The 14,845-nt window shown below is 50.7% G+C and overlaps 7 protein-coding genes across 7 annotated transcripts; 4 read left to right on the top strand and 3 right to left on the bottom strand.

Moving 5' to 3' along the window:
- Positions 1 to 956: 956 nt before the first annotated feature.
- On the top strand, positions 957 to 2,653 carry C7974DRAFT_440096 (cytochrome P450; the record flags this gene model as incomplete). Its single annotated transcript, XM_046145308.1, has 4 exons — positions 957 to 1,164; positions 1,215 to 1,555; positions 1,661 to 2,057; positions 2,104 to 2,653. The coding sequence occupies 4 exons, from the start codon at positions 957 to 959 to the stop codon at positions 2,400 to 2,402; spliced, it is 1,245 nt and encodes a 414-aa protein (XP_046003350.1). The 3' UTR covers positions 2,403 to 2,653.
- C7974DRAFT_24232 (uncharacterized protein) lies at positions 2,654 to 4,458 on the top strand. The gene is made up of 2 exons (XM_046137472.1): positions 2,654 to 3,330; positions 3,384 to 4,458. The coding sequence occupies exons 1-2, from the start codon at positions 2,940 to 2,942 to the stop codon at positions 4,361 to 4,363; spliced, it is 1,371 nt and encodes a 456-aa protein (XP_046003349.1). The 5' UTR covers positions 2,654 to 2,939; the 3' UTR covers positions 4,364 to 4,458.
- Positions 4,435 to 6,103, bottom strand: C7974DRAFT_24327 (uncharacterized protein). Its single transcript, XM_046137473.1, has 4 exons — positions 6,031 to 6,103; positions 4,647 to 5,919; positions 4,498 to 4,586; positions 4,435 to 4,450 (listed from the first exon to the last, which is right to left on the bottom strand). The coding sequence occupies exons 2-3, from the start codon at positions 5,916 to 5,918 to the stop codon at positions 4,554 to 4,556; spliced, it is 1,305 nt and encodes a 434-aa protein (XP_046003348.1). The 5' UTR covers position 5,919; positions 6,031 to 6,103; the 3' UTR covers positions 4,435 to 4,450; positions 4,498 to 4,553.
- Positions 6,104 to 6,779: 676 nt separating this feature from the next.
- Positions 6,780 to 8,950, bottom strand: C7974DRAFT_24095 (carboxypeptidase Y-like protein A). The gene is made up of 2 exons (XM_046137469.1): positions 8,105 to 8,950; positions 6,780 to 8,050 (listed from the first exon to the last, which is right to left on the bottom strand). Exons 1-2 carry the CDS (start codon positions 8,574 to 8,576, stop codon positions 6,891 to 6,893), a joined length of 1,632 nt encoding a protein of 543 aa, XP_046003347.1. The 5' UTR covers positions 8,577 to 8,950; the 3' UTR covers positions 6,780 to 6,890.
- On the top strand, positions 8,922 to 10,444 carry C7974DRAFT_24158 (SBDS protein C-terminal domain-containing protein). The gene is made up of 2 exons (XM_046137470.1): positions 8,922 to 9,228; positions 9,287 to 10,444. Exons 1-2 carry the CDS (start codon positions 9,162 to 9,164, stop codon positions 10,117 to 10,119), a joined length of 900 nt encoding a protein of 299 aa, XP_046003346.1. The 5' UTR covers positions 8,922 to 9,161; the 3' UTR covers positions 10,120 to 10,444.
- A 913-nt stretch (positions 10,445 to 11,357) lies between these two features.
- C7974DRAFT_371701 (uncharacterized protein) lies at positions 11,358 to 12,062 on the top strand (the record flags this gene model as incomplete). Its single annotated transcript, XM_046140033.1, has 1 exon — positions 11,358 to 12,062. The coding sequence occupies one exon, from the start codon at positions 11,358 to 11,360 to the stop codon at positions 12,060 to 12,062; it is 705 nt and encodes a 234-aa protein (XP_046003345.1).
- Positions 12,063 to 12,630: 568 nt separating this feature from the next.
- Positions 12,631 to 13,879, bottom strand: C7974DRAFT_383878 (ribosomal protein S13). Its single transcript, XM_046140801.1, has 4 exons — positions 13,842 to 13,879; positions 13,674 to 13,698; positions 13,140 to 13,345; positions 12,631 to 13,091 (listed from the first exon to the last, which is right to left on the bottom strand). Exons 1-4 carry the CDS (start codon positions 13,843 to 13,845, stop codon positions 12,862 to 12,864), a joined length of 465 nt encoding a protein of 154 aa, XP_046003344.1. The 5' UTR covers positions 13,846 to 13,879; the 3' UTR covers positions 12,631 to 12,861.
- Between the last annotated feature and the right edge of the window lie 966 nt (positions 13,880 to 14,845).

Raw genomic sequence — 14,845 nt, 5'->3', positions numbered from 1 at the left:
CTACCTAGTTTTGTAACAATGAAGGTTGCTGGTATAACGACAAACTGTTGTGGATTACTACCTACCACGACAAGGGATTGAATGAATAGTTTCTATATACGAACAAGATACGAGCTTAGGTGACATGATTACATGACCCTGCTGACCAGAGCTAGGTCGTATTAAGCCACGCACTTGAGCCGAGGTGTACGCGTCCGCGATTCCGGTTTTCTTGAAACTTCGTCTTTGGCACAATGATGCATTAATTATCAATCGCACTCATCAGGCAGCATATACGATTCTCTTCAATTGCTTTGGCCGACCTCTGGAAAGTATTACTCCGCCTCTTACCGTGACGTGCCATGTCTGTGCCACTAAGCCTTTCTGAGCGCGAAATGCGAAATTCGAATGCGAAAGGTTCGAAAAGCGATGCCTGATCGCGAGCTGATTTGTATGGCTTCATGTTGCGTAGTAAGAGGCATTTAATCCTGCGTCGATTCCCTACGCATCCACAGGCACTGTACCGACTCTCATCTTACAGCAATCTGCTAGTTCTGAAATGGCAAGCACCTTACAAGCTGCTGCTTTTCTATCTGGTGTCATTTCACATCTGTTGCTCTTTTCGCGTGGTGAATGGGATCGACATGCTCCGAAAGTTCTGTTTGCTTACATTCTGCTAAGTATCTCCATCCTCATCGCTCTTGTCACAAGTGTCAATTGCTCCCTTGGACAATGTCTTCTTGACACATGTCTAATCTGCTCTGCTCTGGCCAGTGGCATCTTCACGTCCATACCTTGTTATCGCCTTCTGTTCCATCCTTTACGATCTTTCCCTGGGCCACTAGCTGCGCGCGTATCCTCTTTCTGGGCCTTTCGGGAGCAATGGCCAAAACTGAGGTTATACGTTAAGATTCGGGAGATTCATGATCAGTACGGCGACTTCGTGCGTATACGTACGAGCATGTGCAACAGTTAGCATGGCAGCTGCTGATCTATCTACAGGGCCTAGGGAGGTGTCCATATGCCACCCAGATGCAATTAACGACGTCCACGGGCCACGAAACAAAATTCGCAAAGGCGAGTTCTACGATCAGATTCATCCTGCACATAATCTACAGTTCACTCGCGACTCAAATCAGCATAAGCATCGGCGCAGATATTGGGACAAGGCGTTTCAAACCAGTGGTAAGTACCATCGATGTGTTATCATAGCTCATGGCTGACGCCTTTTTCAGCCCTTCAACAGTATTCACCGCGCATTTCGAAGCACTACAGGCGGTTTCTGAGCATCTTCTCTCATAATGCTACTTCCAATGTTTCTGTCGACGCCAGCAAGCTCCTCTTAGACCTTTTCTTCGATGTGGTGTCAGACTTGACATTTGGGGAGTCTTTCGACACATTGACGACAGGCAAACGGAACCCGATCATCGAGGAATTCTTACAAAATCAGAAAATCCTAGGTTTTGTTATATTAAATATGTGGGTTTTCCACTTGATCAGAAGCATACCCATGGTCGCAACACGTATTCTCTACATGACGCAATGGTATGCGAGCGCTGTACTCAAACGGAAAGAGGTACGTAGGAGGTCGTCACGCAAGCGTCAGTGGTATGCGAATGCTTTGAAGGAGAGAAGAAAGGTACATTGACTTCCCATGGGCAATTTGAACTAACTCCAGAAGAAGAAAAATATTTCGCCAGATCTCTACACACATCTATCGCAATCTGATTCGTTCGAAGTCAATAGCGTTCATGAGGCTCAGCTTGCAGTCATTGCTGGTGCCGACACTAACGCCATCACTGTTTCTAATGTCTTTTTTCTCCTCTGTCGACACCCAGAATATCAACACATACTCTTCGAAGAAATATCTGGACTACCTTCTCACGAGGATATAATCGAAGATAGCCACTTGTTGAATAAACCTATCATATTGGGTATCATCAACGAAACCTTAAGGCTCTACCCACCAGTGCCTGGGGGTCTTCAGCGCGTGACGCCACCAGAAGGCGCAATTATCGCTGGTCGTTACATACCTGGCGATACAATAGTCTCAACCCCTACCTATGCGCTCCACCGAGGTATGGCCATCCTCTGCTCGGTTTGTTGATATGCTCATTTCAACAGATCCTCGTGCATTCATCCGACCCAACGAATTTGTGCCTGAACGATGGACTTCCCAACCGGATCTTGTCGTTCGTAGGGATGCATTTGTTCCCTTTTCCTATGGCACTTACAACTGCGCTGGGAAGCCTTTGGCGATGATGCAGCTGCGCATGGTCATTGCCATGGTCGTAAGAAAGTTCGAGCTTTCGTTTGCGCCTGGCAAAAAGCGGGAGTGCGAACGCTTCATCGAGGATCAGGCCGACTGCTTTACACTGCACCTTCATCCTCTACCACTTCTGCTGAAGGAAAGAACCCACTGACTTTGACCCGCAAATATTCTTCCACTTTTAAGTAAGCTGCATCCACTTTATCCTAGTCATGCACAAACTACGTGCTTATAGCCCATACCTGCCAGAATAGGTAATCGTAGCTCACCTACACATGCGGGCAGTTGCACTTCTCTCCTTCAATCCTGCCGCTTCAATTTATTCAATGTCTTGTCTCTTGGAACCCGATTTACACCCCATCTCCAAACACAGCCCTTTCGCACCACATTTGACAGCAAAGTCAGCATCTTAAATAACACATTTACGGAAGTAGTAGTCTCCCGATCGTACACTAAGTACCGTGTGTATTCGACATTTCACTTGCGCTCAAGCTCGTCGTTTGCCTCCAATCTCACTTCGACGAACGCTGCACCTCTCACCTTCACTTTGTACGAATCGGTCCAAGCTCGATACAAGATTTTTACCCTTGCCTCGATCTGCTTATCGTCGCCAGGATCGTTCTGCGATATCCTTACTCTGTTCCTACCACGCACAACTTGCTTCGTGTCTCTAGCTATATTGATCGCCGCCATGCCACCCAGAAAGCAGAAGGCCATTGCGCCGAGAGAGCATGTCTACAAGCCTATTCGACCACGAAAATCGCAATTCGTCGCGCCGCCCCCGGAACCGATAGCAAAGAGTCTCACACTCAAGCTCAAGCTGAATTCGAACGCTCACAAGATTCCTCAATCGCCTGTTCCAACGTCGCCTGTAGAAGATGGTGCAAAGGAGAACGGGTTCCAACATGGCATACAATCCGGGATGAATGAACAGGGCATGAGGCGTGGTGAAAGGCAGAGAACGAAGTTGTATCAGCCTGACATGGTGTTTGGGAGTGAGATGGACAACCTCATCACATCGTCTGCTACAGAGGGCAAGATGGACGACATGGATGCAGAGCATACCTTGGTCAGCTCTCCAAGTAAGCGCAACACAGAAAACATAATTGAAAGCATCATAGCTAATAGGAAGCAGCTACTGTCATCAGCATGCATGCGCCTGCACGCTTCGACTCGCCCGCGACCATTCAGTGCACTAACTCTCCGCCACCACGCTATACCGGCCCTGTGTCCCAAGACGTCTACGATATCCTCAGTACACTCCAGGCCTCGACTAAGATTCAGGTAGACTTGCCAAATATAATGGCCTCAGACAACTCCGATATAGCTAAACCCTACACCGCCGCCCTCCTGGTCGAACTCTATGTTCAGTGTTACAACAATCAACTTTGGCACTTCTGCGACCTTGTTGCTGACACATGGATCCGTGCGCTACAGACTGCGAACAGGGACACACAGAAGAGCAAGAATGTACAAGATCACTTGTGGAGGAAGAATGTGGCTCTAGAGAGGGCGTTTGCGGAACAGAAAAAGGGCTTCAAACAAGATGTATTCGAGTTTGGACTGGACATCGAAGATCCTGACATGGCTGATGACGTTGCAGAAATCAGACCTCAGCAGTTGCGTGCCCTGTATGCACAGACTGGCCCAAAGTGCGGAGCTAGGTTGCTATGGGCTGATGCCATGGCACTATGTGGAAAGAAGATGGAGCACGAGATTGTGAGGCAACCAGAGGCTTGGCCGGCAGAATCTTTCTTCGAGGTCATGTGCACCAGCTTGCGTATGGTTGGCAGAAACCTTACGCTCAAGATTGAGGAGACGTACGAGGGTGCATGGTGCAGGTATCATGAGCACTCGAAGCATGGACAGCCATGTTACCGCAAAGAGGCTTGGATGCAAAAAGAAGCCTGTCCAGAAGAAGAAGAGTATGCCGGTAATGCGACAGAGACAGAGGCGATTAGGAGCACGAGCAAGAGTGAGAAGCGAGCTGCGGCCGTCCGTGGGAACGAGCACGGCGATGCAAAGCGTGTCCGGTTCGATGCTAGTAGTGCTGAGGTAGAGGTCATTGATTTTGGTGACATTGATGCTGAGGGAGAATCGGAAGAGGACAGCTAGTAACGCATGAAGAGAAAAGCCAACACCTGCTAGCGAGCGTTACGATTACTCACTGTGCGCAACCCATTACAGTTGCGTCTAGGCTCGCTTTAGTTCAGTTAGATTACAGAATGCTCAAAACACATATTACATACAAAGACATTTCATTCGTGAGTCATAGAATCTGAAAATAGAACAGCAGTCCATCTCATCAAAATCGGGTCTCTCCGCTACGCCGAAGACGCTGTAAGGTATGGACATTAATGCTTGAAGGCCGCGGGGAACCGGATCTCTCTTGCCGTACGTGTTCAGACCACGAGTAGCGCGGAGCAGACGCGACAGTGGTGTTGTCGTCAACGGCTGTCTCGGCTTCAGAGGTGTTTGGACTGATGCTGAGTGTGTGCGCTCGCATCGGGTAAAGCCCGTCGAAAAGACCATAGTGACTTCCCACTCCGAGAATGTCAGTAGGCAGCCTTTGTCTTAGATTTCCTTCCTCGTGCTGTGGGGTCCGTATCGTGTAAGTCGCGTCAATAGACGTCCCCACAGGAACCGTGACGTGGGAATTTCTTGCTTGTGCGGCCCATTCTGCAAACTCAGTGCACTTTGCCCGCACCCAGATGACTTTCTCTTCCTCAGTCAAAGCACCCAGATTTGTCGAATCTCTGGCTAATGTTGCGAGAAAGTGTGCGGCTGTAGTACTTGGTAGAGGGGATTCAAAAAAGCGACCAGACTCTTGACTTGGCTGCCCCTGCATTGTCTCTTGCTGAATGAACTCCTCTGGTGTGACGGTGATAGGTTCACAATTGGTGTTCAGCATTCCCTCTCTTGAATTCCCTGTTTTAACAGGGTGTTTACCCAAACGATTGGAAGAAATTTTGGACGGTTTGGTAATGCCAAACCTGCGACTCAAATTTGCTCGATGGAGTGCAGGGAATCGCAAACCTAGATTCTCCTTGAGATGTGCAATATATCTCCCTGTATGAATCCCGTATCTTTGGGTGTTACCTGGCTGTACTGAGAGGGCCGTGGGCGATCCTACTAGTACTTGAGGTTGCAGGATAGTATCTTCCGCAATATGGCCAAAAGAATCAACCGCTCCAGGGTCGTCAAGCGAGGTAACATGGTAGGATTGCTGACGAGACGGAACAGCTGGTGTCGGTAGCTCAGCAATACCCGCTAGGACTGGAGAGAGTGCTGCAACAGCCGTGGCTGATCGAATCATGTTGATCAGTGAGTATCGAACATGGACCGCCGTAGGATTTGGTGGAACGGAATCAACGGAAAGCAAGGAGAGTTGAGTTTGATTGCGGCCCCCAAATGTAAGCCATTTCTCTCTGCATCTTTCACACCTAACGTGAGTGGTACCATTGGGGCTACGGGAGATGTTGATTTGAACTCTTGCGGAGCTGTGGTGGTGGTGGCACTTCGAGCAGTTACCGTGTACATCCAGAGTCCAAAGTCCAGGTGGGAGCGGCGAGTATGCATCGCTACTATATGACGAAGAAGATTCGCGTCGGGACCGGCTGCTGGATCTCATTGAGGCAAGAGGCTTCGGGACGACATCTGACCTGGCCATGCTGGTGGCAAATCAGCCTGATCCGGTGGTCTGCTCAAGATTGTTGGTCGAGATAGCGATGTACGTGCTGACAACCAATCAGGTGTATTGCTCGAAGCGGTGAGGAACTGACCTGGTATATGTGCGCCACAACAGGCTGAACAAGAAAAGGACAAGGCTTTGCGCTGAGGCAGCGAAGGCGCAGCCGTGCGAGCACCGAGAAATATAAGCCCATGCGGCTCTGCTGCGTGAACACAGTAACACATTTGCGTGTGCATGAATTCGATATCGATGGAAGCGTTGTAAGTCCGCAGTCACTTGTTGGGGCTGTATTAGTGGCGAAGTGCATGTCGACGAGCTTCGCCTCCACCATTTGACGATGGTGGCACTGAAGGCGGAAGGCCTGACACGAGCCTCACAAAAATCAAAGAAACTTTGCTTGAACAGGCACAATACGATTTTGAGTAGACAGAGTACTTATACTGAACTCATCTCGAGTTCAGCAAACGTGGTGAAGTAACCATTATGTATTTGTCTTGCCTGGTCAAAACGCACAGGAAACGACACAAATTGGAAGTAGAAGCATGTGCGTATCAGAGCTACGTCACAGGTGTCACAAACAGAAGTTGTTCAGGGGCCAGGCAGACACACTGCGGTGCCGACCGCAGCAGGCAAGATGCACCGCCGCCCAAGATTCAGGATTTTTGCAATACGCCTCACACTTCGAAGTTGGGATATGAAGCTCTTTCCATCAACGTTGTGTCGGGCTGATTGACTGCAATGGGCGCAACACCGTGAGCTTTTGAGTACATACCAATGCATGCATGTCGAGAGTGAACGATTCCTTGTTTCTTGCATTGATGCTTATGTTCTGTTATCAAAATGCGCGCTTACGGCAGTGCTCAGTGTAATTGAACCAAAGCATGTCCACCCTCGATAAAACATATAGCCAGTATACAATCTGGGCGTCGGAGGAAGATTCAAGCAACACCTCTACGACTCCCAAAAGTCGCCAGCCAACCACCTATTAACCATCTCAAGGGATGCCTCAGGCTGGTCATAGGGGACCATATGACCACCGGCGTGGAGCCTTAAGAAGGTGAAGTTGCCACTCGACTTGACTTCACCAACCTTCTTGCCATCACCGTCAATTTTGAAGTCCTTCATCTCGGCCTTCTTGTACTCCTTCTGACCAGGCCACTCAAGAGCCTCAGTCCAGGCCTTATTACCAAGCCAGTTGCAAATATAGTCGGCATCTCCGGCATAGACGAGGACGGGGATCTCTTTGAGAATACCGGGAACCACGCGGTGGAAAGGCTTCATCCAATCGCCACCAAGGAGGAAGTTGCGGTTGATATCAAAGTTGCAGGACTCGTAGTTGCTGACCTCAGCTCCGACGGCCTTCATGACCTCCTTCTTGTTGAGGAACCCTTGTATCCAGTCAAGCTCGTCATAGCAAAGGCTATTGCTGCCACAAGGCTTGCGGACATCGTAGACGTTCTGACCAGTACGCTGGTAAGGGCCAATCATGGCATTGTTGCAGTAGATAGAAGCAGGCACACAGCTCCAGACAGACTCGGAGTTGTAGCAATTCTCGATCAGACTGAGGCAGCGCGGAAGAGCATTATCCATAGACTTGCAAGCGCTCTCGTCCAAAACGGCGGGCCAGCCACCCTCGCCACAGGCCATGGGACGGTATTCAGGGTACTGAGTGAGACCGTCTGTAAGACCATTGCCGATCAAAACAGACTGGAGGTTGATATTACGCTTCTTGTGGGACAAGATCTCTGAGGCAAAGACTGGGATGTAGTGACCAGCGTACGACTCGCCCGAAATGTGGAAGCTCTGCTCCGAGTACTCAGGGAACTGCTTGAAGAAGAGAGTGAGCAAGGCGTAAACGTCCTTGCCGGCGGCAACTGTGTTGCTGACAGAGCCACCGGAGTATGAGTAACCAACGTTGACAGGCTGGTCGAGGAAGATGACGGATGCGTTGCTATTCCACGAATAGTCATTGTGCTTAATCTTCTGGTCCTTGGTGATGGAGGCGGGACCAAGCTCCATGAAGAGGCCTGTCAAGCTCGAGCATCCAGGTCCGCCGTTGAGCCAGAGCACCACGGGGTCGTTCTTGGGGTCGTTACGCGACTCGAAGAACCCTGAGAGACAATTAGCGATTGTGGCAAATGGGTGTCCATCAAGGTACTACTTACAATAGAACAGGTGCTTGTCCTCCTCATCGTCGTCAAGGTAGCCGCTGTACTGCTTGACCTTGTCGACACCGAGAACGCTTGGGTCGACGTGCTTTGCACGCAGGCTGTAGTTCTCGAGCTTGCCATCAACTTCGCGCTCCTTCTCCCCATTCTCGTTCTCAACCCAGATGCTTTGAACGTCGGCACCCTTGACGACGTAGTCCCACTCAGAGTCGTGCTTGCGGGTGTGTGGTTTGGGGTTAGAGAAGAAGGCGGCCTTCTCCATTTGCTCGGGGAACATCATGGCAACCTCATCCCAGATAGCGCGTGCTTCTCCGGTGAGCGACTTGAGACTCTCCTCGAGATTATGCAGTGGCTTTGTCCACGAGCTGGTGTCAAAGCCCTTGAAAGACTCGGGGGCCTTGAGCACCTGCTGCTGCGGGATTGTAGCGGATGCTGCTCCAAAGAGCAGTGCCGAGGTAGCTACCTTCATGGCGGCGTACAACGGAGCTTCCGGAGCTCACGATGGCTTAGTGGTAGGCAAGAGATGACCAATGAACCGAATCAACGGAAATCAAGTATGGGGAAATGGAAGTAGGTTAGACAATGGGTGGGGAGGATGAGGTACGAGAGATGGAGAACGGAGTGATGGGAGCTCGGTGACCAGGCAGCCTCCAGCCACCTCAATGACGAAGCTTGGCTTATCAGCTGGCGGGCTAGTCCGAGCGCGGACAGCTCACGAGGCCGAACCATTAGCGTTTCATGATGGACCGGCGGTTATGGAAGCTCTCCCGAACGCCTCACTGTTGCACATCGAGGCATCCTCGTCGAGCATGTGATGCCGGAGCTTGGAGCTTGGAGCTTGGAGCTTGCATTCCTGCTGCAGCGTCCCGTCCCTTGCCCGTGAAGCCTGAGATTTGGGGCGTTCCTGCATGATTGCCTAAACGGGCTTAGCGCATCTCTCTCAGGATGAGCCAGAACGATGTCATACATCCCCGCGCTACCAGCTGCGCAACTTTTATATCGGCGCCTCAACACCATCGTGCACCTCCAAAAGTAGTGAACAAAAGCGCACAAGATGCCTATCAATCAGCCGTCAAATCAAATTAAGCTAACCAACGTTTCGTTGGTGCGCATGAAGAAGGGTCAGCAAATTCTCTCACCAAAACTTTTTCTGCGCGTGCAGTCGCTGACACTGTGCAGGCAAGAAGCGGTTCGAAATCGCATGCTACAAGAACAAGGTCCTCGAGTGGCGCAATAAGATCGAAAAAGATCTCTCCAATGTCCTCCAGATCGAGAACGTCTTTCTCAACGTGAGCAAGGGCCAGGCGGCGCCAAAGGCCGACCTTGACAAGGCGTTTGGCAAGAAGCCCATGGAAGAGATTATCCTCGAGATACTAGACCATGGTGAATTACAGGTCGGAGAGAAGGAGCGTGGTGCCGAACTCGAGCGGACGAAGAACGAAGTCATCGACATCGTCGCCGGCAAGCTGGTCGACCCCAGGACAAAGCGAGTCTACACCACAGGCATGATCGAGAAGGCGTTGGATCAGTTGAGTTCGCAAGCACAGGCGCAACAACAGGAACATAAGGCGGGGACCGAGACGCCAGACGGCGAAGAGAAGGCCAAGGCCACAGCACTGCCCAAATGGAGTGGGATTGTCACCACGAAATCTGCTAAATCGCAGGCTCTATTCGCCATGAAGGCTCTTATTGCCCATCAGCCAATCCCAGTTGCACGGATGCAGATGAAGCTGCGGGTTAGCTGCCCCACCTCGGTGCTTAAGCAGGCCGTGAAAAGCGCACCGAAGGCACAAACAGACGGTGAGGAGAAGTCGGCTACCGGGACAGTCAAGGACACAATACTGGCATTTATGGAGAGGATTGAGAGCCAGGACACCATGGGCGCCGAGTGGGAGGCTGTCGGTCTAGTCGAGCCTGGCGCGTTCAAGAGCCTGAACGAGTTTATCGAGAGCCAGACAAAAGGAAGGGGAAATGTTGAGGTCATGGAGATGGCTGTCGGTGCTGATGATTGAGTGGTGACACGTCAAGAGGCGTGCTTCGCGCATATGCTGTCAGTCGCCTCATCTGCATTGTGCCTGAACGCCCGAAAACCCTCATCCCCAGGGCATCGAATCAAACCCAGCTTCATCTGGGCGCGTAGGTCTGCCTGTTTTCCATCTACCGGCCCGATCCGCTCACTACAGCACCCAACGAGGATGACCGACCCGGACACAGGGCTTTCCGGCAGTCCTGGGCCGCCGGACAGGAATCGGGCCTCGACATCCTTCGCATAGTCGGATCTCAAGATCAGCGTCAGTCGGAAATCTCACGGACTATTGGTGGCATCACACTGCGATACGCGAGGTAGGCAAATACTTCCAATACACGGCATCTCAACATGCACTTTCTCTGCAGTTACTTCCATTTCCTTGTGCTTGCATGCTTAATGAGCGATTTTCGATACAGAAAGGGATTTCTCAACTCTGAAAAGGATATCTCACCGTTGTGCGTCTTCCATGCGCTGGCGCCAGTTATCTGCTAGTTGGCGAATAACATTCGAGCCCGCATGCATGATCAGCCCCTGCTCACCACGTCACTCCAGCAACTCCGCGACTTCATCACGGTACCTCGTGGTCGCCTGAGTTCCCGAATCTTCCAGTGCAGTTAGTCTGTTGAGACCTTCTGCGGCATCGCGATGTCTCACGTTGACGTTGTCTAGTCTTCGCGGGTTATTCCAAGTCCGACTGCATGTTCAAAGTAATGTCTTCCAAATCTGCATCGATCGTGAGAACAGCGGCAACTGTTGCTAATGCTCTCTCACAAACTCCATATCGATCATCTACACATTGTTCACTACTTCTCATCCAGCCTATCATCTTCACACTCGGAGTTTAATGCAAAGTGCGTTGTCCCCTCAACACACGGCATCTTAAATATTGTCCGTCCATTGGAATCTTACCCCCTCCCCCGCATTTCGTGATTGTGGGCATTAGCGCCCTGTGCAGCTCCTCATCGGGTGCGTGGGCGCGTGGCGTGGTTGCATACCGCTATGCAGGGCCAGCGAGACGGCCATGTTGGATCCCTGTGGTAGACAATGGAAGGTCAAGGCGAGGAAGAGGATACTCATATAAGCCTTACTAGTGGCACCGTCGAAGGGTAGGCTTAGGCCTTTGTCTTCACTACCATTCTGACCTCTCCAGGGAAGGTCCGCTGCTGTCCTCAAATTTGTCCTGTACGGCTTTAGGTGCACTATAAGTCACTCTCAGCGACCATGGCTGCCATCCTCGCGCCACCACCGCGGACACCAAGTCCAATAGTCCGCATTCGAGCACAGTCATTTTCCTACGACTCACCATCATCAATCGTCAGACTTAATGCATCGACCCCTATTGAAGAATCCCCGTTCTCCAAATCAACCGGGAGCATCAATGTAGCAAAGACAGTGCCTCAACACCATGTTCTGCTCCCACTCAGGACTAAAATGAGCGAGGAGTCGCTATCGGACTCTTCAAGCGCTATGTCAATTTCTCCAGCAAGCTCGCCTACTAAATCTGAACACGATATACCACTGGATGAATTACCAGAGGGTAACCTGCTGGGCTTGTTCGAATACGCCCAGGCTCCTTGCCGTGCGGATGCACTTAATTCTCACCCACCAAGGCCTGTCTCGCCACCGTGTTCGCAGTCCCCGGCAAAGAGACCCCGTCTCGCCCCGCCGCCCATAGCTCTCCCGTCACATACTGAGGCACTATCAGACATGGGGCCGATCTCCCCGTTTGCATTCCAGGATCCTAGTTCTACTATGACTTCGCCCTGGCTGGTGCGTGCTGTCCTGGACCTTCACGATGTCTATCGATTGTCCTGGATGGACATTAGTGATGTTATGGCGAGGATGTATGGGACACGAACAGGAAGCGCTGAAATTCTTGACATCTTGAGCGGCAACGGAAGGGTGAAGAGAATGTGGTGGAACTGAATCCGACAACAGAAGCTCCCCCAAAGATGACTGATTTGCTATGCGGTATCATGGCGGCTGCGGTCAATTCGTCTGCAGGTTTTCCTATTTCTCTCTGTTTTGCATTTTCTGGCACCCACAAATGGCGTTATAACTCACGACTTGACGATAGGAGGGATATAGGGACTTTCTTCAGTCAAGGCATCATGCATTACGACTCACGACTCATGATTATGATATCATGAACAGGTGCCTGTGTTGTACTATGTAGAGTACTCGAAATTCAATTGTATCTGATGCTACGTACATGCCCGTACTCCACTCACGACTTGTCCCTGAACACACTCCTGACCAAGACAAAAAGTGGGCGAAATGGCCATGCTCGTTTGAACTATAAAAACGGAAATGCAGTGGAATCACACACATGGATTCGCGCATGATGCACCTCGGTAACAGCTGTCATGCCTTGAGTGGTTGCGGATGCGAGGCAGTAGCCGCTCCCAAAAACGGGTGCAGTAGTGGGAAAAAAAAAGAACGAGGCTTCCTAGTCTCAAACATGCACATGATCATTGCTATTGGGCGGAGGCAGTCATGTCAGCGGATAAGCTGAAATTTGAGAATCGTTGGTATAATTTTTAGTAAGGCTGTATTTTTCAACCTTGAAACCCTTGCTTCGTCGCCATCCATCATCGAAAGCCGCGTGGGGTGCATGTTCAAGCCAATGAATGCCATAAAACACCATAGGTGCACCACCCATTTCGTAAAGCCATGATACACCACACCAGCCCGTTGCTGACTCCAGTCTGGGAGCATACAACATTTACTTCTTCTTGGAGACACCGACAGTGCGACCACGGCGACCAGTGGTCTTGGAGTGCTGACCGCGGACGCGGAGGCCCCAGTAGTGACGGAGACCACGGTGAGCGCGGATCTTCTTGAGGCGCTCGAGATCGTCACGGAGCTTGGAGTCGACACCGTTGGCGAGAACCTGAGTGTCCTTGCCATCGACAATGTCGCGCTGCCTGTTGAGGAACCAGGTGGGGATCTTGTCTGTTGACGGTCAGATGCGAATATCGAGGTTAGTGCGGTGGAACGTACACTGCAGAGGGTTCTGGATGATGGTGACAATGCGCTCAAGCTCCTCAGAGGTGAGGTCACCAGCACGCTTGCTCAGATCAACATCGGCCTTCTTGCAGACCAAGTTGGAGTAGCGGCGACCGACACCCTTTATCTTGGTCAAGGCGTACATGACCTTCTGCTTTCCATCGACGTTTGTGTTCAACAAACGGATGATGTACTGGAAGCTGTGGCAAGTCAGCATTGCTGTTCGCACACGCATTATAGTCAAGGTCTGCAATCGTCGAGCTTCTCGCAGGCCTAAGCCCGCTGAGTCCGCCGCGCCGATGCAGGAACCTCTCCCGTTTCCAGACAGTATGCTAATCCTCCACTATCATGTCTTGTTTGTTGCCCGCGTAGATCGGTGTCGTTGTCCTCCTCTTTCAGCATGCTGTCGCGGATCGTGGAGGGGCCTTGCTTCGGAACGACAGGCTCAGGTGGGCGCAGGGGGGATTGCGAGTGCGTGCGACGATGGCATCGTTGTCCGTTCAATGCAACGTGTTGCTGGGGACGTACTTAGACTTCTCTCCGGAGACGAGCGCTATGCGAAAGTCAGCGTGTCTATTCGATGAAATCTGCATGCGACGTGCAAATCTACAATTTCAGACATGCGGGTATGCCAGAGGCATCCAGTGCATGAATAACAATCGCATCGCTTTGCAATCTGGCAGGGTAATTACTTACACATGATGGCGGTTTGTCAAAGGGCTGTTGGTTAGTTTTCGCTCTGCTCTCGAAATCGATGTGGAAAGCGCAACTTGTGGGATCGCTTCGTCTAGCGCTACACGTGACTGCTCAAACGGCTCTGACCAATCCATTAGTGGTATTGCGCTAGCCACGATGGGACTGCACTAGCATTTGGATTCTACTTCATACGCTCTTGCAAAGTCCGATCATGTGGTGCACTGAGAAGCACAAGATACGAGACGTGTGATGAAGCACCGCTACACGATTCAAGGCGAAAGTTTGGAGCACAATGAGGTTGTCGTTCAACTACTAGCAAGGTTCTGTGAATACCTGCTTTGAAAACCCACCACTTGCTTGAAATTCTTATTGAAAGGAGACACAAATCTCGCCTCCCAACGCGATTTCACAGCACATCAATGTTTTCGAGAACTAGCCATTACAGGGATCTGAAGTTGTCACATCACACGATAGGAACAATGGAATGATAAGGTCTACATATTTCCTACTACGGCCAGAGTCACTACTGTCTTGAAGACGGGTTAGAAATTCTACTTGAACAGAATCTGCCTCGAATAAATGTTTCTTGTAGTGGGACAAGCCTCCACGATATCTGCAAGGTATGCGAGCAGGACAAGCTTTTGACAACCTGTCGTCACTGATCATTTTTGTGGTTGGATTGTGTTTGCGACCATGGAGGCTTAAGCGATAGAGTTGTGCAGTAACAGGAGTCACGAGAATTAATATACAGTATGTCGGGGGTAAGTAGTCAATGTGTCACAAGACTTCGCAGCAGCCAGCTGTCAACAAAACATAGCCTATGGAGGTATACAAAACATTTCAGCTTTGATGTTAGCACCTTATTGTTTAGTCTAGTGTGCTTCACTGTTACTTGCGGAGAGGTGCTGCTAGAAGTAGAATATTTAAGGATCTACGTTGATTACTTACCCCTGCCATACTGTAAGCAATGGTTGTGGTAGCTGTCGAACGTAATCATAACAAGA

This window comes from Boeremia exigua (genome assembly GCF_020726555.1).
Source record: "Boeremia exigua strain MPI-SDFR-AT-0100 chromosome Unknown C7974scaffold_1, whole genome shotgun sequence".
NCBI lineage: Eukaryota > Fungi > Ascomycota > Dothideomycetes > Pleosporales > Didymellaceae > Boeremia > Boeremia exigua.
This window is presented reverse-complemented; position numbering and strand designations above follow the sequence as displayed.

Bases quoted from the DNA above. Each gene is read 5' to 3' on its own strand.
- C7974DRAFT_24095 (XM_046137469.1), bottom strand. From the start codon at position 8,576: ATGAAGGTAGCTACCTCGGCACTGCTCTTTGGAGCAGCATCCGCTACA. The intron at 8,051-8,104 runs GTAAGTAGTACC...ATTGTCTCTCAG, and splicing joins GGACAAGCACCTGTTCTATT to GGTTCTTCGAGTCGCGTAAC.
- C7974DRAFT_24327 (XM_046137473.1), bottom strand. From the start codon at position 5,918: ATGGCCAGGTCAGATGTCGTCCCGAAGCCTCTTGCCTCAATGAGATCC. The intron at 4,587-4,646 runs GTACGGCAAGAG...CATACCTTACAG, and splicing joins GCTACTCGTGGTCTGAACAC to CGTCTTCGGCGTAGCGGAGA.
- C7974DRAFT_24158 (XM_046137470.1), top strand. From the start codon at position 9,162: ATGCCTATCAATCAGCCGTCAAATCAAATTAAGCTAACCAACGTTTCG. The intron at 9,229-9,286 runs GTCAGCAAATTC...GACACTGTGCAG, and splicing joins GTTGGTGCGCATGAAGAAGG to GCAAGAAGCGGTTCGAAATC.
- C7974DRAFT_24232 (XM_046137472.1), top strand. From the start codon at position 2,940: ATGCCACCCAGAAAGCAGAAGGCCATTGCGCCGAGAGAGCATGTCTAC. The intron at 3,331-3,383 runs GTAAGCGCAACA...AATAGGAAGCAG, and splicing joins TACCTTGGTCAGCTCTCCAA to CTACTGTCATCAGCATGCAT.
- C7974DRAFT_383878 (XM_046140801.1), bottom strand. The intron at 13,346-13,673 runs GTACGTCCCCAG...GACTTGCCACAG, and splicing joins GTCTCCGGAGAGAAGTCTAA to CTTCCAGTACATCATCCGTT. The intron at 13,092-13,139 runs GTACGTTCCACC...GACCGTCAACAG, and splicing joins CATCCAGAACCCTCTGCAGT to ACAAGATCCCCACCTGGTTC.